Source organism: Sus scrofa, chromosome 14, assembly GCF_054392235.1.
Source record: "Sus scrofa isolate SSC_HxYL_T2T_F1_AM1 chromosome 14, Sscrofa_HxYL_maternal_Yorkshire_Landrace_v2.0, whole genome shotgun sequence".
Taxonomy (NCBI): domain Eukaryota; kingdom Metazoa; phylum Chordata; class Mammalia; order Artiodactyla; family Suidae; genus Sus; species Sus scrofa.
This window is the reverse complement of record NC_139396.1, coordinates 89,238,561-89,262,058: the sequence shown is the minus strand read 5'-3', so window position 1 is coordinate 89,262,058 and position 23,498 is coordinate 89,238,561. Positions and strand designations below refer to the sequence as shown.

The 23,498-nt window shown below is 38.9% G+C and overlaps 1 protein-coding gene and 2 long non-coding RNA genes across 5 annotated transcripts in view; 1 reads left to right on the top strand and 2 right to left on the bottom strand.

The window, feature by feature from the left end:
* LOC146396848 (uncharacterized) overlaps window positions 1-3,502 on the top strand; it is a 106,836-nt gene extending 103,334 nt beyond the window's left edge. For all 3 annotated transcript variants that reach the window (XR_014827986.1, XR_014827988.1, XR_014827987.1), the window contains one exon: window positions 423-3,502. This is a non-coding gene — a long non-coding RNA (uncharacterized LOC146396848). The remainder of the gene's footprint in view (window positions 1-422) is intronic.
* LOC102165048 (uncharacterized) overlaps window positions 1-23,498 on the bottom strand; it is a 1,242,341-nt gene that overhangs the window by 684,738 nt on the left and 534,105 nt on the right. The window lies entirely within an intron of this gene.
* The window catches only part of REEP3 (receptor accessory protein 3), a 104,737-nt gene continuing 90,570 nt past the window's right edge, over window positions 9,332-23,498 (bottom strand). The window contains exons 7-8 of the mRNA XM_001925659.7: window positions 13,518-13,663; window positions 9,332-12,836 (exon numbers count right to left, since the gene is read on the bottom strand). Coding sequence (XP_001925694.2) covers window positions 12,780-12,836; window positions 13,518-13,663 — 203 coding nt within the window. The 3' untranslated portion in view covers window positions 9,332-12,779. The remainder of the gene's footprint in view (window positions 12,837-13,517; window positions 13,664-23,498) is intronic.

The window sequence follows — 23,498 nt, the reverse complement described above, 5'->3', positions numbered from 1 at the left end:
ATCTCATTAACCCTAAATCCTTATACCACCTCTATACTATAGGTAAAAGTTACATTTTAGGAACAGTGAAACTGAGGCACCAGGGACCAAGAGGTAGAGTAACTTGCCACAAAGCAATGGAAGAGCTATTATTTGAACATTATACCCTGGGTGCTTAATATCCTATATGCTTTTGATTATTCTCTGTGAAGCCCAGCAATCTTTGGTAAGGAAATATTAAAGCTTACTCATTTCCAGCTGGTGATGAAGGTGGGACCAGAGAACCCATTTATGCACTTTGCCCCAAATAGGGGAGATCTGCTGTTGAGACTGTGAATAGACATTTTATTTTGGTGGAGACTATGAGACTGAGGCTGTCAGATGAAAAAGGACCAACATCTTTTAACCCCATTTCCTTCTCGGTGGTAATTTTTTTCCTTTAGGATATTTCTTCCTCTGGTTTTGTAAACTGTCACAAAACATTTGCACAATGACCTGGGGGATGTTAATGACACTCCTAGATCAAAATCTAAAGACAACTTGGATGAAGGATAACTTTTAAGAAGGAACACGTTCTGCCCTCGCCTTGGTTAAACAAATCGAATGGAAACGATTTGTTCAGACTGGAGCATTCAACAGACGCAAGCTTTTAGAAACAGCCCTGACTCCTTGGCAAACACCGTTGCTTAGCGAGACATCAAAACTCCAGAGCCCAAACAAATGCAGGAGGGCTCACCCACCCGCCTTATGCAGGCTGCTCCGAAGCTCAGGTTTTGGGAAAAGTCTGGAGCGCACTGTAGCTCCTCCCTCTTCTAGTTAAGAGACGGCGTGAGGGGCGAAGGGAAAAGGAGCAAGGCCCAGCCTCATTTCGGATGACACCCCTCGCCTTACCGGGTAGGTGAAGGGGAGGCAGGGGCGAGGTGCTCCGCGAGAGGAAACGCCGGCGTCTGAGCGCAGGGCCAAGGGCAAGAAGAAAGAAGGAATCTGGCTCTCAGTCCCCAGCGCGATTAGCGCGCCCCTCCCCCCAGGAAACGTGCCCGCCGGTCCTTCCACCCTTCAACACCTCCCAGGGACTTGGGTTGTAAAATCCCACGCTGTGGGGCGGACTCGGTGAAGGGGAGGGGCGAGGCGTTGGCACTGACCCAGCACCCAATCTCCCCGCTTCTCGTTGTATCTCCAGCCTCCCTCCACCAAACCAACAACCCTCCCCCGAACCCCGGCGCGGCTCCAGTACAACAACCCTAAGCCGCGGCTCTAGGCGCCCTTCCCAAGCCTGCATTCCCCGGCCGGCCCTTATAGAGCCCCCCGGGTCTCTTCTGCTTTTGGACCCTTATTGTCTGGGCCACAGGGAGGAGCTGCAACCGCGATAGCCCCACCCTTCAGGTTCTTGGACCACCCCAGCCCCTAGAACATCTGGGTGCGGGAGTTAGCGTACCAGATGTTGCTTTCGGGCGGCCAGATGTGCGCGCTCCCCCGCCCCGGGCCTAGCGGCTGGCGAGTCTGGGCAGACGCACAGGAGGGGCTGGGAGTTTTCCCTCGGAGCTGACTTAAAAGCCGGCAGAACCTCAGCCCCCCTGGGCTCTCCGCCTTGGCCTCCAGGAGCTCCCGGACATGCTGCCAAAAGGAAAAGTTTCCAACCCAGCCTTAGCCCCGCTGCTGAACAGTCCCCGGAGCTTCGCAAACCTGCAGAGAAAACAGAGAAGCCCTGCGGGATTCCCCAAAGAAAAACTTTGTGATTTGACCTTTCTACTCTGGTCCCGGCCTTGGGACTCCAGGTGCACAGCCAGCAAACTGCAGGTGTGGAGGAAGAAGTTACAGTAGGCTTGCATTTGGGGCTTGCCCTAAAGCGCTCTTTGACCGATTGTGGAGTCCATTTTGAAGTTGCAGGTCGTATTCCACCTGGTACAAGCAGTTCAGAGCGGGAGAAAAGCCAGATGAACCCTGTGACTCAGTCCCTTTGGAATGTGCCTGGAATAATAAGGGGGACTTGAAAGGTTTTTATGGCCGAGGTAGCTGGTGGAGACCAGGCTCCTGCGCCTGCTGTTGGCAGACGGCCGAGGGGGGCAGTCTTGCCTTTTGCAGTGCAGCAATGCCTGCAAACAGGACAAAAATAGTCAGAGCATCTGGTTTAAATCAACCAAAAAGCATTTCTATCTGCTTAACCCACCGTCCTACGGAACCGACAGAACAGGACAAGACAGATATAGTCCTGGTACTCTTTAACACTCCAGTAATAGCTAAACCCAATCATATTTTACCACTGGGATTTCTAAGTGTCCTAATGTACAAACTGTCGTTATTTTATAGATGTTGCAAATTAAACTTCCTTTTCTGAGGTTGTGTGTGGGCATGTGCCCAAGTATTTACATTTGCAAGGAACGCTCTAAATATGTGGTCTTTTTTTTTTTTTTCCTTTGGGGGTAATTTATTTTGTTGAACCATACCGCCCTAAAATAAATGAAAAAAAAGTATCTGAAGCAACATCTGGGTTGCTTACACTACTAAATGTATAGTGGCATTTCCTCCCTTAATGCCCTACTCAGAATTCCAAAGGCAAGTTGGAACAAAAGGAAAACGTGTCTCCTTGCAAAGAGGACCTGTGCCAAGAATTACAGTCACAGGGTAAATAACCTTGTTTTCTCCTTCATCAGTGGCCGCTACCAAACCTTGTTCTTGGAATGTGGCCAACAGTCTGTCTGGTGGAGGGTGCTGCTAATTAGAGAGAGACCATAAACCTCTGTCAAAGAGAGCATATGACCTTGCCTTCAAGTCTAAACAATAAAGCTGGCAAACTGCAGACTGCACTCCAGGCTGGCTGCCCTGCAGATTCCCTAAATAGGAACAGGATGAAGGCCAGGCTTAAGAGGTTACCATAGCTCTGCTCTCACACTTTGAGGAATCAGTCACTCCACTTCCCAGTATAAGTTGTTTCAATTACTCTGTACAATCTATTTAGAGGTGAGCAGCTTGCAGGGAGAACTCATTGTCTAATCTAAATGAGGAAGCAGTTATTACTTTCTGCAGTCCAATGTACTTTGAGTCTGTAGGGTCAAATATCAACCACATCTCATGTAACTTTGCACTTTGGAAGGTATATATCCTTTTAATGTCAGTTATTTATCCCTGCTTTTCTGAAATCCTTTTTTTTTTCCTATTAACTTTACAAAATCAAGTTTTTCTTCCCCCTCCTTAGCCATCTACAGTCTTTTCTAATTTTAGAATTTGTTATAAGGTGAACACCACAGCCTCTTCTATACATTGCTTAATGTTAAATTGGCTTTTTTCTTTTTTTTTTAATGGGCATCTTCTCAGACTATAGTAAAATAGAGTTTCTCGTCTTTCCTTCTTTGTCTAATTTACCTCCCTTGGACCCCCTGCAAGCTTTAATTTTATACAGTATGCTGTAAACTATAAATAGTATAGTTCCGCTTTTCTAGAACATATGGAAACTGTTGCCTGCTATATATCCTAACTGTATTTGCTTTCAACTTAAAGACAATGAAATTCATCTCCTGTGTAAAAAGGCATTTGGCCCTTTTTTGTGTTTCATTAGTTCAAACCTAGTAGGGATGGCCAATAAGTACATGAAAAAATGTTCAACATCACTGATTATTAGAGAAATGCAAATCAAAACTACCATGAAGTACCACCTCACACCAGTCAGAACAGCCATCATTAATAAGTCCACAAATAACAAATGCTGGAGAGGGTGTGGAGAAAAGGGAACCCTCCTACATTGTTAGTGGGAATGTAAATTGGTACAAACACTATGGAAAAGTGTGGAGGTACTTTAGAAAACTATACCTAGAACTACTATATGACCCAGCAATCCCACTCTTGGGCATATGTCCAGACAAAACTTTCCTTGAAAAAGACACATGCACAATATGTTCATTGCAGCACTATTCACAATAGCTAAGACAGGGAAACAACCCACATGTCCATCAACAGATGATTGGGAATTCCCGTAGTAGTGCAGTGGTTAACGAATCTGACTAGGAACCATGAGGTTTCAGGTTCGATCCCTGCCCTTGCTCAGTGGGTTAACGATCCGGCGTTGCTGTGAGCTGTGGTGTAGGTCGCAGACGCGGCTCAGATCCCAAGTTGCTGTGGCTCTGGCGTAGGCTGGCAGCTACAGCTCTGATTAGACCCCTAGCCTGGGAAACTCCATGTGCCGTGGGAGCGGCCCAAGAAATGGCAAAAAGACAAAAAAAAAAAAAAAAAAACACAAAAAAACAGATGATTGGATTAGAAAGATATGGTATATAGACACAGTGGAATATTACTCAGCCCTAAAAAGAGCAAAATAATGCCATTTGCAGCAACATGGATGGAACTAGAGAGTCTCATACTAAGTGAAGCAAGTCCAAAAGAGAAGGATAAATACTATATGATATCACATATCTGGAGTCTAATATTTGGTGCAAATGAACCTTTCCACAGAAAAGAAAATCATGGACATGGAGAAGAGACTTGTGGTTGCCAAGGGGGAGGGGGAGGGAGTGGGATGGATTGGGAATTTGGTGTTAATAGATGCAAACTATTGCCTTTGGAATGAATAAGCAATGAGATGCTGCTGGCTCGCACTGGGAACTATGTCACTTGTGATGGAGCATGATAATGTAAGAAAAAAGAATGTATACATGTATGTGTAACTGGGTCATCTTGCTGTACAGTATAAAATTGACAGAATACTGTAAACCAGGTATAATGGAAAAAATAAAAATTGCTACAAAACAAAACAAAACAAAAAAAAACCTAGTAGGGAACAACACATGAAAATTCTTCTTGTGAACAGAGCACATAAAAGGGTTTACAAGGTGTGGTTTGAAGAGAGGAAGCCATGGAATAAATGCTGGTGAGAAGGTGAGGAAGCAAGGAAGCAAAGCATTTCCTGAGTGGATACTAGTGACATCCTATTTTCAAATCTCTTCCTGTTTGTCTTCTATAACAGATATATAAATGTTAGTTATCACAACCTAACACCAGGGGCATCACAAACCTTATAAGGTATAATTCTTCCTCTTCCAAATAAAGCAATGTTCCCTTTCTTTATAAGATAAACTAATAATATCCAAGATTTTTAATTCCTACATGTTCAATTAGTCTAACAACTTTACCTTTCAAGGTAAATAGTTTCCTTGGGAACTTAATTTTAGGGATACTGTGATGGTTAATTTTATCAGTCAGCCAGATAGGCCACTGCACTCAGACATTTGGTCAAACATTAGGCTAGATGTTACTCTGAAGGTTTTTGTTTGTTTGTTTGTTTTTGTTGTTGTTATTTTTTTAGATGAAATTAGCATTTAAATCAGCAGACCTCATACACTAAAGTACATTACCCTTCATAATGTGGGTGAGCCTCATCCAATTAGTTGAAGGCCTTAAAAGCTAATTCTGGTTTTGGAAACTGATGGCACCTCTGCAGTGCCAGCAAGCAGGTTTGGTTCCCTGGGCCGCACAGTCGGTTAAAAGGATCCTGCGTTGCTGCAGTTGCGGTATAGGTAGCAACTGTGGCTCAGATCTGATCCCTGGCCCAGGAACTCTGTATGCTGTGTGGCAGCCAAAAGAAGAAAAAAAGAAATTCTACCTATGGAATGCCTTTGGACTGGAGCTCTTTCCTTGGTTTCTTTTTTTTTCTTTTTTTTGTCTTTTTGCTATTCCTTGGGCTGCTCCCATGGCACATGGAGGTTCCCAGGCTAGGGGTAGAACGGGAGCGGTAGCCACCAGCCTACGCCAGAGCCACAGCAACGCGGGATCCAAGCCGCATCTGCGACCTACACCACAGCTCATGGCAACGCCGGATCGTCAACCCACTGAGCAAGGACAGGGACCGAACCCGCAACCCCATGGTTCCTAGTCGGATCCATCAACCACTGCGCCATGACGGGGACTCCTTTCCTTGGTTTCTAGTCAGCCATCCTGACCTGCAGATTTGGAACTTGTTAGCCTGTTGACTCCTGGCACTACCATGATCTGCTGTAGCCCTCAAATTCAGAGTAACAGTTTACGCCTAACATTCTGAAGGGGGAAATCTCCATATAAATTCCAAATTTTTCCCCAATACGTTGAGATAGCATTCTGTCAAAACTCATTCTAACTCAGCCAGATACTCTGACCTGGCTTCCTTGACTCTTCTCACTCACCTTTTCCAAATTTCAGCGTTAAACAATGCTTAGGAGAGAAAAATTTCTCTTCCAAGGCTGATGTGCAAAACCATCTGCTCCTGTTCTTCACCTCTTTTGTCTCTTCACAAACTTCTCTTTCTGTATTTCCCAAAGATACAGTTTGAAGAGATAAGAAACTGTGACAGTTCTATAGGACACAAAGTTAAAAGCACCTTGAAAAACTTGCAAGGCTACCAAAAAATGTATTAAAGTTTCAAGAAATTCTGCTTTAGATAAAAGTTATGCCCTGAGTACTCCAGGTGAGAGATGATGATGGCTTAAACTTGGGAAAATAAAGGGAAGGTGAGTTTAATGGTCAAATTCAGGATATATTTTGGAGAGGGCAAAAGGACTTACTAACATGTCCGATGTAAAAGGTAAAGAAGAAATCCAAGAATTAAAAAAAAATCAAAAACCAAAATCAAAACCTGCTCTGAGAGAAACCAAATAAACTGTTCAATAATCTAGAAGAAATCAAAGCATAAATAATATTCCATCCAAACATTTGGTAACAGTGAATTTATTATTTTTAAAGCAAGAATTTTAAAAATTCTTTTTTTTTTTTTTGGTAGATTTCTTATTTTTTTTAGTCTTTTGCCATTTGTTGGGCCGCTCCCGCGGCATATGGAGGTTCCCAGGCTAGGGGTCTAACCGGAGCTGTTGACGCCAGCCTACGCCAGAGCCACAGCAACGCGGGATCCGAGCCGCGTCTGCGACCTATACCACAGCTGACGGCAACGCCGGATCGTTAACCCACTGAGCAAGGGCAGGGATCGAACCCGCAACCTCATGGTTCCTAGTCGGATTCGTTAACCACTGTGCCACGACGGGAACTCCTAAAAATTCTTTTATTAATTGCTATGCTCTCCTACTTGGATATAGACATTGTATGAAAAAACATAACAGAGCTACTGTACACAGTAGACACTCAAGATACATATATTTGGCTATGTCCATGGCATTTGGAAGTTCCTGGGCTAGGAACTTCCATAGCAATGACCTGAGCCTCTGCAGTGACAATGCCAGACCCTTGACCTGCTGGGCCACAAGGGAACTCCTCAAGGAATATTTTTGAATGAAAAAAATTACACTAATTTGATTTACACATAATGCCCAAATACCATACTTTCCTTTTTTCCTCTTTCCTCTTGTCCTTAATCTGGGGTTGCTAGATAAACTAAGTGTAAACGGAGTGATTTTCCTGCTTCTTTAGAGCACAGTCTTAGTATCCTACATTTATGAACACTTATCAGTCTTGTGCTTTAAATTTACAATTCAAAACGTTATCTTAGAAAAAGCAATTTTAAAAACAGTATCAAAACCAGACCATATGGAGAGTGTTTCAAGAATAGAATATTGATGGGTAGGTAAAAGTGAACAATGTTTTCTAGGGAACAGTCAGTCTTTGACATGATTTTTGTTCCATGAATCTTTCTCAAGAAGAGTGAACCACCTAAGGGGAGAATAAAACACTGAAAAAAAAAATTGCTGCAGTTCGTACGTTCACTGTGTTCTTTTAAATTTTTATTTGCATTTCTAACTTCTTTGCATCATCACAAGGACATATATCCTAATAAAAATGAAAATATAACTATTTGGAAATACTTTAGCACATTATATATACTATCATAATGAAGTAACAAAAAGAAACTTTTTTTTTGCTTTTTAGGGCCGCTCTCAAGGCATATGGAGAGTCTCATGCTAGGGGTCAAATTGGAGCTGTAGCTGCCGGCCTAAGCCACTGCCACAGCAACATGGGATCCAAACTTACCTGTGACCCACACCACAGCTCACGGCAACGCAGGATCCTTAACCCATGGAGCAAGCCAGGGAGCAAACCTGAGTCCTCATGCATGCTAGTCAGATTTGTTAACCACTGAGCCACGATGGAAACTCCCACAAAGAAATTTTTTTAAACACAATTTCTCTGAAAAGCTTAAATGTGAGGCAGACAGACATCTGACTTTAAAAACAGATGGAACCCCAGAATATTTCCAGGATACATAAAATTGAATTTTGTGTTATATTTTATGTCTGAGACAGCTAACATATAAATTGATATGTTATATGCTATAAATTGATGGCTAGGGTTTCTGTGCTAATTGTTTTTTCCTATCTTCGCTAACATCCAAATGTAACAATTGTTTTCTTTTGAAATCCTATGGATTAGCATTCCAGGATATGTATGATTGTTTTTCAGTTAAATATATATATATTTATATAAATACATTTCAGATTATCACAAGATATTGAATATAGTTCCCTGTGCTATACAGTTGTGAACTGAAGATTGGCACTTGCCATCTGCCTCTATACAGATTGAATCATGAGCCGCTGCAGCTGCTGACCCTCAACACCCCCTGAAAGGAGCTCAGGAGTGAGGCCCTCTGTGCGCTGGGAAAAGTGGCAGAGCAGGTCTTCAGATAGATATTTTCAGGAGAATACTTTGTGAGCCTGATTCTTCCATCTCCTTATATGCAGAAAATCACTAAAATTCTTCATGGTGACGTCAACTCCTTGTGACTAGCAGTAACCTTCACAAGACTAGCAGCAACCTTCTGTAACATATATGCTTGGTTGCGTATACCTCCCCCTTCACCAAAATCACATGTAGACTGACATTCCCATCTACTTCTTTGGAGTGGTATTTCCGAGCTATCTGAAATGCTGCTTCCTGGGTATAGCCCTCATTTTGCCCCAAATAATACTCTCAACTTTTAGGTTGTGCATATTTTTTAAGTTGACAGAGTAAATCCTTGCTATTCATCTATTTTATGTATAGTAGTTTGTATCTGTTAATCCCATACCCCTAATTTATCCCACCTCTCTCTCCCTTTCCCTTTTGGTAACCAAAAGTTTGTTTTCTGTCTGTAAGTCTGTTTCCGTCTTGTATATAGACTCATTTGCATTATTTTTTAGATTCTAATATAAGTGATATCATGTAATATGTGTCTTTCTCTTTCTGACTTACTTCACTTAGTTTGATACTCTCTAGGTCCACCCATGTTGCTGCAAGTGACACTATTTCAAAGAATGTATATGATTTTTATAATTTGATCTATGGTTTGTATCTTAAGTTTGTGCATATGTTGTCTATTATTTAATCAAGACACACTCAATAATAAATAATATCAATTCATGGAACCCAACATATATACTCTCACACAGAGAAAAAATGCAAGTTGTTACTAATAAAATGAGTTTATTTTATATTAAAGTTTTCAAAAAAACACATTTGTAAAATTATCCCCACACTAGGCCTAAAGAAAACCTTTACAAAGAGGTTAAAAAATTGCAAAACTGCTTTCTCTTAACTACAAAGTACATAGATTTAAAGTGTTAGAAGAGAAAATGTTAATTCATGTTCAATGTTTAAACAGTACATTAAATCTGTAGGATACTACTAGAAGAGTAAATCTTAAAAACGTTAAGAGAAAAAAGCTGTAATTTCCTTTCAGAAAGCTTTACTCTTAAATGTTTACTAAAATTATACACTGCATACCACAATATCAATGATCTTTTCAAAATTAACCTAATTGTTTTGTAAATGAACCAACTTAGACTGGAGAAAATGTAAGAAATTACTTTTCAATACATATTAGCTCCTTAACATTTCTTTTTTAAAATTTTATTATTTATGTATTTTTCTTAACCTACTGTTGTGATAAAAGAAAATCAAAATAAAAATTTAGTCCATTCAAATTAAAAATACAAATTACTGGTATCTAATATGATAGTGTTATATTATTTTTAATAACACAAAAATTCAAGCATTCTAGAGCACAAACTGTTATTTCAAAAAATAAACCCAAAGAAAATATATTTATCTAATCAAAGTTTTACAGAAATTTGGAATATTTACATACTTTATAACACTGTAGAAATCTTTGGTGGTGACATATAGATTAAGTTCCCTGAAAACACTAAGAATTTTGTTCCGTTAATCTGTGTAGTAAAGTATTTGTAATTAGTAATGCTAGCAGCCTCACTTTCTAGCCAAATAAATATACATGTAGTGAAGTGTGTGGAGGAAATCTTGTGGGTCTAGGTGGGTTTACATAATTAATTAGTTAGCAATAAGGCTTATTTCCAGCTCATTTTATACCAGAAAAAAATATATGGTAAATTAAAGAACAAATCAATTCTTACTTCCAGACAAACTCATGTTAATATTCATGAACAAGTTGGATAAATATGTAATAAAATAAAACAGCAGCTACAATTTCTGGATAAACTTTTAACAGTTACCAAAATAGTGCCCTAAAGGCTGTGCAGCATCTAATGCCCATTCACCAAGTGGTGGTGGTGGGAGGCAAGGCACTGTGGTCGAGGGATAAATTTACCTCTTCTAAAAGCATTAGATGAGAAAACAAAAAATAATAACCTGTTCTATCTTAAAAGAAACAAAAATGTATAAGCGTGTTACACAAAGTTCAAAGGAAGGGCATGCTAAAACATATATAAAAGAAGCAAAATTTAAGAAATACTGGAAAGGAAAGAAGGGAAAATGATGTTGACTCTATATAGGGTACAACAGAAATAAATCAGAGGGAGCTTTGTGAGTATAAAGAGATATATTAAGCAGAAAGACTTGCATTATCTCTTTGAAACTGGTGTTACCCTTGATTAAATGTTTTGATTCTAGAAGTGTAAAGTGATAAATAATTCCTCCAATTTAGGACAGTATTTATGAGTTTACTATAATTAAAGAATAAGTTTAATACTGAAATTAGACTTGGAAAAATACAATGGTGCCAATCAGCCCCCAAAGGTAATGTTTTTGATACAAAGTCACTTACATGACCCTGTCAGGCAATATGAGATGACATTGCCCCTGTGTAGGAAGGACAAGCATGGCATACATAGTAGCATTTATATGGTAAGTCTGGTACTAGGCAATATAAATAAAACTCTCTCCTAAAAGTTTATAGTCAAAATGCATAGGAATTTTGAATACAAATTAAAGAGCCTTTCCAGAAACTGAGGGGCTTAAAATTAGTCAAGGTAATGAACATGAAGATATTCATAGAAATAAACTTTGTGGGAAAACTAATTGAATAAATTTTTACTCAGTGTTACTTACCCAGAATGAGAGATAATCTGGAGGTTAACATTTTAAGACATTTATCAAGAGAAATGTATTTATTACATAAAGGTACTATTGAGTAAACAGTCTGTTTTCTACCAATATGAGGAGGTCCTGAATATACATTGCCATGGCTTCATTTCTCAAAGGGTTGAAAGGTCAAAGACTTCACAAATCTCTCTGTTTTTTGTTTTTGGACAAACAAGTGGAACCATCAAGTGAATTATCTGAATAAGTATAATCATATGAATTTGATGACTGATCCCTAAAATCATCATTGGAATTATGTTGACTTAGAGTTCATAATGTATAGTTATCTATGATACCTAAAAGGCCTCACAGTTCAGTAACTCAAAATTTCTTGGGTTAAAAGGGTAGGATTTGCCTCAAATCTATTCTAGTAACTTCTGATATGTAAGATTAACAACATTTGTATTTTGCATTGGCATGGACCTTCAGGAAATTATCTTAGCCAGAAGTGAAGTGACTCAAATGGTTCTGGTCAATGCCAGATTTATAAATCAGCAGCTTGCATCAGTGCCAAACTTGTGAATGGACTGGCTGTTGGATGATTTCATGTATTAGAAGATACCTAAATGCTATACTGGTCTCTGATATTTCACAAAAGCTATCACGGTTAAAAGCTGAAAATGTAACCAGTGTTAACAAACACATGCTAAATTCAACTACAATGAAGGGCTAAATATGGGAAGCTGGTGAATGTTTAAAATAAATTCTTATCTGTAAAGAAGATAAAAACAGTTAAAATTGAACAATAAACTCTATTTTTTTATTATTAAAACTAAATGAATATAACTAATGAAACCCACAGGAAAAAGAGATGATGTAATTCAAGGCATAAATTTGATGCATCTGAATGTGACAAATAACAGAGTTAAAAAAAAAAACTAATATAAATGTACAATTGTAAAATAAGTAAACAATTTTCAAGTGTGCAAAACTAGTCAGGAATAAAAGTGCTATGTAAATACCTGGTTTTCAAATATTTGTTTCAAAAGCTTTCAGTTTATGGTGGAAAAACTAGAAGGTAGTAACAAAGTAAAAATGTAAAGAATATACAAAACATATTTTATCTTACATAGACCCTTGTCCTGCATATATCGCTGCTGGATCAGAGGCCTCTTCAATTACTAACCTCGTGTGATAGGTAAAACACAAATGGAGGTAAGCACAATATAGTATCACAAAGGCTGGTGTATCTTGAACCATAAAAAGACTCTTTTCAAGTATACTGTGGGTTTGTGTTTCATCTTATATCCTAGGCACTCAGTATTTTCGAGGAATCTGAAAATAGCATAATTTTCTGTTTTTTCTGATATTCCTATCCACTTCGCATAACTTATTTTAGTAGTCAAGATTTGGAAGTAATTGTTAGACATAAAAACTATTTAAAACGATAAAAGTAAACCCTATCACCACTACAATTTAAAGAATTATTTTAATGTATAAATCCTGAATATAGGATGTTAGGAAAAAAAGTTGATATATTAGCATAATTTGTCTTGGGATACTTGAAGTCTACATGACTAAAAATACACTTGTGGTCTTTTCTTCACTTTGTATTTTAGTGACCCATACCGCACCTGAGGAGAGAAATTTTGTGTTATTATTACAAATTAGACTTTGAAATTAAATAGGATGGAGTAGTTCATAATCATAGGAATTATTTAACTTTTCTGATACAAAGAATCAATTATCTTATATGTATGTACTCAAAAGACAGCACTACCCATATACTAAAAAATGTTGTTGCTATCATGTTGGATATATGCACAGATTGTTATCACTAATAACAAATAAAAATATTAGCTGTCATTATTTATGCTTTGCTTGGTACATGTCAATGAACATTGCTTACAATGATCTGAGGCCATTTATTGGGATCCTCTACTGCTTTCTGGGGACAAAGACAATATATTTTTATTGATACACTTTTACTATTTAATCCTTATAGAGAGTTGGTTCAGAAAAAAAACTATGTAGTTAATACTGTTTTCTTTGCTTATGCGTAGGTACTCATGACAACCGTATGATTTTGCTATGTGAGAATACCATTTTCCACTGATAGTGGAAGACTAGGAATTTACCATTTTCTAAATTTCCAGAGATCCTAATCCATCTGATCTGAATAAAGAATTTTAAATATAACCGATGCTCTATCTTTCTAATCCTTCATTGATGGATCATTAATATCCTGAATTATCATGCAACAGGGAAATCCCTTAATAGTAATCATTAGGAAAACAATCCTATACTGCACTCACCTCTTTTCGGCCTTTCACGGCTTTCACAGATTTCATGCTTTGTGATCTTCGTAGCCCTTTGTGTGTTAACATCTCATCATCTGAATATGGCCTATCCGCTTCTTCATCTGTTTTCTCATCTCCATCTCTCAGTGGAATTCCATAACCTAGAGGAGTTGTCAAAACCAGCATGTTTTAGTGAAAGGATGCCAGTCAGCACTGCCTCTTCACTCTGCTGGCAGTTCTCTGCACAGTCTGCATTTGCTTGCTCACTCCTCTTCCTTTCTCATCTGAAATGCCTTGCCTGCCCTTCACCATTCATCTTTGCTCCTTATACCATTCTAGATGAGGCTTATAACTCATTTCTTCCAGGAAGCTTTCCCTGACCATTCCTATTGTTACTCTGCATTTTTTTCAGAATAATTAAAAACAATTTATTTTTGAGCAGGTTAACACATTTATGGATTTATTTAAAGAATATAAATAGATAGTTAGTGAAAAATCTCTCTCTGCCCTTTCTCCTTTACATGAATTCTAAACAACCTAAGCAATCGTGTGTTTTGATGTGTTATTGGTACTTTGGACTTTAATTCAGAATTCTTATTTATTTATTTATTGCTTTTTAGGGCCACACCTGCAGCATAAGGAAGTTCTCAGGTTAGGGGTTAAATTGGAGCTGAAGCAGCCAGCCTACACCACAGCCACAGCAACTCGAGATTCCAGCTGGTCTGTGACCTACACCACAGCTCATGGCAACGCCAGATCCCTAACCCACTGAGCGAGGCCAGGGATCAAACCCGCACCCTCATGGATACTAGTCAGGTTTGTAACCTGCTGAGCTACAACAAGAACTCCCTAATTAGGAATTCTAAGAGTCCCTCTCACTGCCACGTATCAAATCTTTTGTCAAGACCAGAAATGATAGGGTGAACCTAAGGAGACCCAAAAGGGCTAGAACCTTGGGCAAGAAAAATCCATTGGAGACAAATGATGGAGAGGTTAAATCAACACTGTTTCAGCTGCTGAGGTAAAACCTAGCCAGTCAGGCTACAATAATTTGAAACACCACAGGCTATGATGACTTATGTTAGTCAAAGAAAACAGCCAGCATCAGGAAGTTCGGTAAGAGGTCATGAGGGTTTGCTAACAGGCTGCTATGTGTAACTACAAAGACTTAACATTGGTCAGTATGCAAACATCCAGGCAGTCAGGCTGGTCAGGAAGTCTGAGAACATCCTGAGGCTGGAATCCAGAGATAAGAATGCTCCCATTCCTGAAGCTTCCCATTCCTGAAGCACTCTCAAACTTTATCTTCGAGTTTATTAGCACAAACTTATTAGCACATGTAGGAGTCACCTGGAGAACTTATTTATAAACACATTGCTATACCTGGGGTGGGGCTGAGAATCTACATTTCTAACAAGTTCCCAGGTGATGCTTATGCTACTGGTCCAGAGCCTAAACTCAGGAGCACGTACTCCCTGGATGGAGCAAGAGAGGGGCCCACGTCTAAGGCAACCAGAGTACTAGGCAGGTTATAAAGACAGGGGTGAGGTTACAAGGGCCCATTATGTTTCAAATTCTCCTTTAATAAAGGTAAGGTTTATAGATACCTACATCTTTAGTTGAGAAAAAGTAGGTTTTCAGGCTCAGGAAAGGGTAAGGGATGGGCTTCTTGCATGTGAAGAAAAGTGTACTGAATAAATGTTTATTAATCTGCTCTCATGGGACATGAATAACTTCAGTTTCACTAAGCAAACCGGGAAGAGTTGTTATTAAGCTTCCTGGTCTCATACTAAGATAAACATCTTTAATTGTATATTAAGGAAGTACAATTTTATGCTGCCAGACTTCTGGGCTAGAACTTAGGAAGGATTTGGAAGTAGAATCAGTCATTATATAGGCCAAGATCTTTTGCGTCCCTGCAGCAGTCAAAGTGCATTCTAGGTAGAAGAGACAGCACATGCAAAGGCACTAGGGCACCAGGGAACATAACTGTGGAAGAGATGTGAGGAGGCCAGTGTGGCTGCAACATTAAGTGGGAAAAAGATATATATGTATGTGTGAAACCGTCATATCTGTTGAAAGCAGGCTTTTCGGTGGTTTTAAATTTCTTCATTTTTCCTTAAAAAAAAAATGTGCTGGAGGTTCCTGTGTGATGCAGCAGGTTAAGGGTCTGGCACTGCCACAGCTATAGTATAGGCCGCAACTACTGTGGGAGTTTGATCCTTGGCCTGGGAAATTTCACATGCCATGGGTATGGCATTATTTCATCTCATCTCATCTCATCCCATTCCATCTCAACTCATCTCATTTCTTTTTCGGCTGCACCTGTAGCATATGCACCTGTTCCCAGGCCAGGGATAGAATCCAAGCCAGAGCTGCGACCTACGACCTGCACCACAGCTGCAGCAATGCCAGACCCTTAACCTGCTATGCTGGGATCAAATCAGAGCCTCCATAGAGAGAAGCCAGATTGTTAACCCACTGCACCACAGCAGGAACTCTCCATATTTTTATTTAAAAAAACTATACTAATTCTATAATTGGGGGAAATAGAAAAAAAATTTAGATTGCCATTTCTAGATTTTTCTCTATTACTGTTGCTTATATAATATTTCTAATTCCAATATAGTAAAACACAGAATAAGGAATCAAGGAAAGGAAGCAACTGTGATCAAAAAGTTCTCTAAGGCCACAGATGAAGCATAGGACGATATTTCCACAAATATGACTCTTGCTATGTTAATTACCTCTTATTTGATATGACTAGGAATTGGAACTGCATTCAAAAAGATGATTTATATACATCTTATACTTTATTTCCTGATTTCAACTAAAAAAAATCTTAGTTTTCTAATTATTGTTTTCAGGAAAAGTGATGGACTGATTCGTTATGCCACAGGTATTTAAAAAATACTCCTATGTGTGAGGCAATGTGTGCAATTATGGGGGATACAATGCTGAAAAATACACAACCGTTTTTTTCTACCCTAAGAAATCTATAGTCCAATAGAGGAAACATTCTTATGGGCATTACAATACTGTAATAGATGCTATAGGTAGAAAAAAAGGACAAGGAGCTACAGAGCACACAGTAGGGGGTTGTGGGTTGTGAGAGAAGACTTCCTGTAGGAGGTAGAGGCTAAACTGAATCGTGAAAAGACTCATGACTCTATGCACCAAGTGCATGAAGGAGAGAAGACCAAGGCTGGGGAGCTGCTATACTACACGCTCTTGAGTCTGGACTTCATCGGAGAACCAAGAGGGAGGCCAGTGAAGCATTTTAAGCAGAAGGGTGACATGATTAGATTTGAGTTCTTTAAAAGATTCCTCTTGTACTTTGGAGAATGAATCAGAAGTGGATGAGATGGAAGCAAAAGAGGTTACTGCAGGTTACAACAGGCCAGAGATGATGAGTGCAAGGATCGAGGAGAGAGTGGACAAATTTGGGATCTATTAGGAGATGAAGTTGACAAGTTTAACTTAGCAAGTTATTAAACTAAATTGCATCAAAAAGAGAGGCGCCAGGTCAAATATCTTCTCTAAAATATGTATTCTCTATTCCACTTATAACCTGAAAATGAGTATTTATAAAAACTGTGCAGTGAGTGGTGGAAATTGTATGTCAGTCAAAGTTGTCCAAAGATTTAAAAGTCTTCGAAGGAGGAGATGGAGATCTGAGAATATGAGAAAAGCCCCAATCTGGATGCCTGATCTGAACAGGAACCCAGCGAGTTGGAAGAACGGTTTGTGGGTCTGCCAAGCCCAGGTAAGTGAAGCTGGTGGGGTGCTGCTGGTGCCAAATTGAGGTGATGCTAAGCTTGGCTGCTTTCCTTCAGCAGTCTAGACTGGACAGAGTCCTCAAAATGGTGCCTCCACGCATATTCCTAAGGAGCAGTGACAGAAGACCCAAGAATGAGGAGCCTGTGTTGCCAGGGGCCCTGGAGCCTTAAGGCTGCAGCTGTTTGGTCAGCTTCAGCCCAGCACTCTGACACCACTTTAGGAAACTAACAGATGCTTTTGCAAACTGATCTGGTTTTATTCATAGCTCATACATTTTAGAGTTGATATATTTTAAGTTTTACCTCCTTATAATAATAATAGCCAACACTGATCCTGCACTTAGCATGTACCAGATACTTTTTTAAGCAGTTTCCCCGTATTAATGTAAGTGCAGAGTCATGGGAAGTCTAAATTAGAAGGAGCCTTAGTTATTGCAGTGGAAGGAGCCCTGGACCCCTGAGAGGAAAAACGAGAACTTTGCCATTTACTAGCTGTAAGACCTTGAGTGCATCTCGCCTCTCTGGGCCTCAATTTTCCTACCAGGTAAGGTGGTGAAACAGATGAGAAATGAGCAGGTTTCTAAACACCAATGCTGAGGTGATCGAGCTGTTGGAGGGTGGGGGTTCTCTGTTGAGTGGGATTAGGAGCTAGTGTGGAAAGTGCCACAGTCCATTAACAATGTCTGCCATGGAGTTCCTGTTGTGGCTCAGTGGCTAACGAATCCAACTAGGAACCATGAGGTTGTGGGTTCGATCCCTGGCCTTGCTCAGTGGGTGAAGGATCCAGTGTTGCCGTGAGCTGTGGTGTAGGTCGCAGACGTGGCTCAGATCCCACGTTGCTCTGGCTCTGGCAAAGGCCAGTGGCTACAGCTCTGATTAGACCCCTAGCCTGGGAACCTCCATATGCCGTGGGTGCGGCCCTAAAAAAGACAAAAAGACAAAAACAAGAAACAAACAAAAACAACAGTGTCTGCCATGAGCAGGGAAGAGGGGAGCCACCAACCTGCCATCTTTGACTAAAGCATCTCTAAGTTCCCCTCTTGCTAAATGGTTTGAATTCATGGTTCCAGCTCAAGTATCTCACTAAGAGCAGTCCACAAAGTAAAAAGAGAATAAGAATTAGACTAGGAACCTTGGATACCTCATTTCTGTTACCGAGTATGTAGTCTTTGACAAGTAATTTAATCTCCTCAAGACTCAATTTATTCATCTACAAAATAAGGATAAAAATATTTAACGTGCATAGTCATCCTAAGGATTAAATAAATATGCAAAGCATCTAAAACAAGACAAAACAAAAATCTCTTTATGTGCTGGAATATTGAAACTGAATATTGAACCATTTTTAACTAATATGAACACAGCAAGTTCTTTGCATAAAAAACATTTCCACTTATCAGAATGTGTTTTTCTGAGGAAGTGAGCATCATGTTCAAGGTATCCATTTTCTTACACAAAAGCATTTGGAGGGAGCTCTTTTTCTGCATTCAAATGCAGACTTGAATAACTTCACCTAAGCAAGACTTCTCTTGATCAGCTAACTTCAAACAGCAAGCCACTCTTAGTTTTCAAAAGGGAACCACTTTTCCAGATATTTGAATTTGCTTGTGTTCTGAGCTAAATGTATTGATCATGCGAACTGGCACATAGACTTTGCAATGTAGGTGTAATTTCCACACTGAAAAACTTACCAATTTGCTATTCTTCTTGAGGAATTTTGAAAGTAAATGATAAAGAAAAAATTTATGATATAAAAAATGAATACCTTAATTATTTTCAAAAGGAGAAATAGGGCTGTTTTATTTCTGATTTTGACAGGTTGATTTTTTTTTTAATTGCAAAAATCCCACAACTCAGAGCTCAATGCTATTAATGCTTTGGTAATAGCATTTAGAACTTCCAGACCCTCCTCTCTGTACATATGGCCAAAAAATAACTTTACATATATTATTTCATTCCATCATCTATCTATTGTGCCTCTATGGTATAAGATCATAACACACATTATTTCATTGTTACTGTTTTCCCCCCATAATCTGGATATGTTTTCATGTCAATAAGTATACTGACATTATTATTTTTCATGACTAATAAGCCACCTTTCTGCTAATCATTTCTCTTAGACATTTGGTTTGTTCCCATATTGTGTTACTATATACAACGAGATAAACATCCATACATCTTTGTACATGTATCTTCAAATAATCACTTGCCTGATTATTTCCCTGTGACATATTCCTGAAAGTTTTTTGCTGAGTTAAAGAGAATATATTTTGATAATTCTTGCCAGACTGTTATCCAGAAGGATTGTTCCATTTTAAACTCTAGTAAAATGTACGTGAGACCATCTATTTCCCAGCATGCTTGCTGTGACGGTTTTAATACAGGCCCACAAATTTTCCGACACTCTCTCCCCTTCCTTACATTTCAAGGGCCTTTGAACCTGCTTCAACAAACTGCCACAAGTTCTGTCTGTTTTGGGACACTGTCTTTGGAAGCCTTTAGCTCCCAGGTAAGGGGTCCAGTGACCCTCAGAGATCATGTAGAGAGACCTGGAGAGAGATGTCTTCATCTATCCTAAGAATATAAAAATATACACAGGAATTTTTTTCTATACAGTTTCTTACATTTAAGTCTTAGTCTTTTAAGAATTTATGTTGATTGAAGCTTTGAGGTAGAGATATAACTTACCCCACCTTCTAAGTTTAGCAGTTATCCTAACACCACTTTTTTTAATTAAAAAAAAATTATAGCTAATTTACAATGTTCCGTCAAAAAAAAAAATGTTCTGTCAATTTCTGCTGTACAGCAAAGTGACCCAGTTATACATACATACATACATACACACACACACACACACACACACACACACACACATCCATTTTTTTCTCATATTATCTTCTATCACAAGTGATTGGATTTAGTTCCCTGTGCTATACTGCAGGAACTCATTGCTTACCCATTCTAAATGGAAGAGTTTGCATCAACCAACCCCAAACTCCCAGTCCATTCCACTCCCTCCCCCTCTTCCTCAGCAATCACAAGTCTTTTCTCCATGTCTGTGAGTCTGTTTCTGTTCCATATAGATAAGTTCATCTGTGCCATATTTTAGATTCGACATGTAAGTGATATCCTATGATATTTGTCTTTCTCTTTCTGACTGACTTCACTTAGTTTGAGAATCTCTAGTTGCACCCATGTTGCTGCAAATGGCATTATTTTGTTTTGTTTATGGCTGAGTAGTATTCCATTGTGTATATGTACCATATCTTCCTAATCCATTCATCTGTTGATGGACATTTAGGTTGTTTCTATGTCTTAGCTATTGTGAATAGTGCTGTGATGAACACAGGGGCTGACATATCTTTTTGAATTATAGTTTTGTCTGGATATATGCTCAGGAGTGGGATTGCTGGATCATATGATAGTTCAACATTCAGTTTTCTGAGGAGCCTCCATACTGTTATCCATAGTAATTGTACCAATTTACATTCCCAGCAACAGTGAAGGAGGTTTCCCTTTTTGCCACACCTTCTCCAGCATTTGTTATTTGTAGACTTATTAATGATAGCCATTCTGACTGGTGTGAGATGGTACCTCGTCTAACGCCACTTATTAAACTGCCTTTCCTCCACCAATCTGAAAGGCCATCTTTCTCACTTGACAAATTTTCATGTTTATTTGGACTTGTGTCCAGATAATACTGTTGTAAGACTATCTGTTATTATCTTTCTTCCTGTCCTAGAACCATTTTGCTTTATCAAAATTATTGCCAAGACCGAAAATTTCAGTCAAGTTTTTCCTTAGGGAAGGAAAGGTCAGAATATTCTGTATCTAAATTTGTATATGTGTGTATATAAAAATGTGGAACTTGGACAAAGGTCAGAATATTCTGTATCTAAATTTGTATATGTGTGTATATAAAAATGTGGAACTTGGACAAAGTAATGCATATTAAAATTTTAATGTCATAACTTACAAATACCTTTCTTGTACTGCTACCATAATACCTCATATTTTTCTAACTCTTAAGCTATTTTAATTCCATGGTTTAAAAGTTAACAAAAGAACTAAACAGTACCCCCTTATTTTAAAAAATTTTAGTCACACCACAGCAATTAGACAAACAAAAGAAATAAAAGGCATCCATATAGGAAGAGAAGAGATAAAACTGTCACTGTATGCAGATGACATGATACTATACATAGAAAACCTGAAGGACTCAACCCAAAAACTACTTGAACTGATTAATAAATTCAGCAAAGTAGCAGGATATAAGATGAACATTCAGAAGTCGGTTGCATTTCTGTATACTAGCAATGAAATATTAGAAAAGGAATACAAAAATACGATACCTTTTAAAATTGCACCTCACAAAATCAAATACCTCGGAACACACCTGACCAAAGAGGTAAAGGACCTATATGCCGAGAGAACTATAAAACTTTAATCAAAGAAATCAAAGAAGATGTAAAGAAATGGAAAGATATTCCATGCTCCTGGATTGGAAAAATCAATATTGTAAAAATGGCCATACTACCCAAAGCAATCTATAGATTCAATGCAATCCCTATCAAATTACCCATGACATTTTTCACAGAACTAGAACAAACAATCCAAAAATTTATATGGAACAACAAAAGACCCAGAATTGCCAAAGCAATCCTGAGAAACAAAAACCAAGCAGGAGGCATAACCCTCCCAGACTTCAAGAAATACTAAAAAGCCACAGTCATCAAAACAGTGTGGTACTGGTATCAAAACAGACAGACAGACCAATGGAACAGAATAGAGAAACCGGAAATAAACCCTGACACCTATGGTCAATTAATCTTTGACAAGGGAGGCAAGAACATAAAATGGGAAAAAGAAAGTCTATTGAGCAAGCATTGCTGGGAAACCTGGACAGCTGCATGCAAAGCAATGAAACTAGAACACACCCTCACACCATGCACAAAAATAAACTCCAAATGGCTGAAAGACTTAAATATACAACAGGACACCATCAAACTCCTAGAAGAAAACATAGGCAAAACACTCTCTGACATCAACATCATGAATATTTTCTCAGGTCAGTCTCCCAAAGCAATAGAAATTAGAGCAAAAATAAACTCATGGGACCCAATCAAACTGAAAAGTTTTGCACAGCAAAGGAAACCAAAAAGAAACCAAAAAGACAACTTTCAGAATGGGAGAAAATATTTTCAAATGATGCAACTGACAAGGGCTTAATCTCTAGAATATATAAGCAACTTATACAACCCAACAGCAAAAAAGCCAATCAATCAATGGAAAAATGGGCAAAAGACCTGAATAGACATTTCTCCAAAGAAGATATACAGATGGGCAGCAAACACATGAAAAAATGCTCAACATCGTTGATTATAAGAGAAATGCAAATCAAAACTACCATGAGATACCACCTCACACCCGTCAGAATGGCCATCATTAATAAATCCCCAAATAACAAGTGCTGGAGGGGGTGTGGAGAAAAGGGAACCCTCCTGCACTGCTGGTGGGAATGTAAACTGGTACAGCCACTATGGAGAACAGTTTGGAGATACCTTAGAAATCTATACATAGAACTTCCATATGACCCCGCAATCCCACTCTTGGGCATATATCCGGACAAAACTCTGCTTAAAAGAGACACATGCACCCGCATGTTCATTGCAGCACTATTCACAATAGCCAGGACGTGGAAACAACCCAAATGTCCATCAACAGATGATTGGATTCGGAAGAGGTGGTATATATACACAACGGAATACTACTCAGCCATAAAAAAGAACGACATAATGCCATTTGCAGCAACATGGAAGGAACTAGAGAATCTCATACTGAGCGAAGGGAGCCAGGAAGACAAAGACAAATACCATATGATATCACTTATAACTGGAATCTAATATCCAGCACAAATGAACATCTCCTCAGAAAAGAAAATCATAGACTTGGAGAAAAGACTTGTGGCTGCCTGATGGGAGGGGGAGGGAGTGGAAGGGATCTGGAGCTTGGGCTTATCAGACACAACTTAGAATAGATTTACAAGGAGATCCTGCTGAATAGCATTGAGAACTATGTCCAGACACTCATGTTGCAACAGAACAAAGGGTGGGGGAAAAAATGTAATTGTAATGTATACATGTAAGGATAACTTGATCCCCTTGCTGTACAGTGGGAAAATAAAAAAAAATAAAATTAATTAATTAATTAATTA